The sequence below is a fragment of the Mandrillus leucophaeus genome, unplaced genomic scaffold, assembly GCF_000951045.1.
Source record: "Mandrillus leucophaeus isolate KB7577 unplaced genomic scaffold, Mleu.le_1.0 Scaffold993, whole genome shotgun sequence".
Lineage (NCBI taxonomy): Eukaryota > Metazoa > Chordata > Mammalia > Primates > Cercopithecidae > Mandrillus > Mandrillus leucophaeus.
Window position 1 is genome coordinate 145542 of NW_012110841.1, and position 1913 is coordinate 147454.

General features: G+C 63.3%; 1 protein-coding gene across 1 annotated transcript in view; it reads right to left on the reverse strand.

Annotated features, from left to right (window-relative positions):
* LOC105532906 (ras GTPase-activating protein 4-like) overlaps positions 1 to 1913 on the reverse strand; it is a 32515-nt gene that overhangs the window by 8385 nt on the left and 22217 nt on the right. The window contains exons 14-16 of the mRNA XM_011971242.1: positions 1653 to 1815; positions 947 to 1091; positions 296 to 465 (exon numbers count right to left, since the gene is read on the reverse strand). Of these exons, the coding sequence (XP_011826632.1) occupies positions 296 to 465; positions 947 to 1091; positions 1653 to 1815 (478 nt within the window). The remainder of the gene's footprint in view (positions 1 to 295; positions 466 to 946; positions 1092 to 1652; positions 1816 to 1913) is intronic.

Genomic DNA, 1913 nt, shown 5'->3' on the forward strand with positions numbered 1-1913 from the left:
CTGGCTAATTTTTGTATTTTTAGTAGAGACAGGGTTTCTCCATGTTGGCCAGGCTGGTCTTGAACTCCTGACCTCAAGTGATCCACCCGCCTCAGCCTCCCAAAGTCCTGGGATTACAGGCGTGAGCCACCATGTCCGGCCCTCCTAGGTTCTGACAAGCAGTACAGATGCCACACACCTGGCTTTCTTCTCTGACCCCGGGGGGACCTCAGGTGGGCTCCAAGGAAGGGGACAGGTGCCTCTAAGGTGCCATAACCTCTCAGAGCCCCACTTGCCGGCCTCCCTCCTTACCCACCTTGGAGCTGGGCGTCTTGGCGAAGCTGAGGGCCTCGGTGGTGAGGAAGAAGTAGAGCTTCTTGAAGGAGGAGGACATGAGGGGGCCCTTGCCCTTGGTCCTGTGGATGAAGAGTGGCCCCTCCTTCACAGGTGGCGCCTGCAAACTCAGCGTCCGCTGCAGGTCCAGCTCTGCCAGGCCAGGGAGGGAGGGGGGAATCGAGAGCCCAGTGAATGAGGGCGGGGCCGGGGGCGGAGCAGTGGGCGGGGCCATGGGGCTCAAGGGCTGAGCAAGTGTGAACAGCCGGCAGTGGACGTGGTCATGGGGCTCAAAGGTGCAGCAAACATCAACAGCAGCTGGTGAGCGGGGTGACGGGTGGACTGAGGTAGGCAGGGCCATGGGCTTGGAGGCGGGACACGCGTCAGCACAGATGGTGGGTGAGGCCATGGGTCTAGGGGTGGGGCAAACATCAACAGCAGGCAGTGAGCAGGGTCACAGGAAGCACAAACAGTGGTGGGTGGGTCTATTGTCTGGGAGCCTGGCAAATGTCAGCAGCAGGCGGTGAGTGGGGCCACGAGAGGCAGAAACAGCGGTGGGTGGGGCCGTGGGGCTCAAGGGCGGAGCAAACGTCAGCAGTAGGCTGTGGGCGGGTCTGCGCAGGGCTGCGCTCACCATCCTTCTCCTCAATGTCCACGAGCTTGGTGATGAAGTCCTTCAGCTGCGCCACGCCCTGGCGCACGGTGGGCTGCAGCGGCTCCATCCAAGCCTCCTTGGCTCTGGAAGCCGGCGTGTCCATGTTGCCCACGTTCTGGACTGCCTGGAGGTGACAGCAGGAAGGACCAGGCTCTGCTGGGTCAGGGGCCTAGCCACTGCACCCCCTCCCACCCCCCAAGTCTTTGCTACTCAGCCTTAGAGATGGAGGCAGAGGCGACAGAGGCCATGCCCACGGGCCCCCTCCAGCCCCACGAGGGATCAGGAAGGAGTGGATCATGGAGTTTGATGCCTTTTTATAACTGAGACCACTTGCACCTTTCTCTGCAGGTTTAACAGACGCTGCTGCACTGGGTACCCCACCCCGGTGCCGGGCAGATAGGTGCAGCCTGAGAGTAAGTAGACCCGGGTTGGAAGGTCCCACGATTCACCACCGACAGGCTGGGCGGCCTTGGCCACCTCCGACCCCTCGCAGGCCTGTTTCCCTATCCATGAGATGGTGCTGGAACAAGGTGGCCACAGGAAGGCTTTGCAAACTGTGAAGTGCAGTGCCCACGTGGGCGTGCCAGTGGCCTCGCCGGAGCCGGTAGGAACACACTGCAGTCCAGGCCAGGGCCCCGGTGGGACACCCAGCTGTGCATCCCGCCCGTGGCCGCAAGGCCCGCACCTTGGCCAGCAGGAGCAGGGTGCGGCTGGTGCGGGCGTCCGCGTGGCGCTCCCGCAGGTGGAAGAGCTTGGGAGACATGATGGCGGGAGAGAAGAAGCGCAGGCACAGGAAGCTAGTGACGGCGATGAACGGTACATTCTGCAGGGATGCGGAAGAGCGCGGGCTGGGGTCCCCCAGGCCTGGGCTCCTGGCAGCCCCCTCCCCTTAGGCTCCGTCCTTGACCCTCCCCAGGACACCGCCTCCCTCATCCTCCCCAGCGCT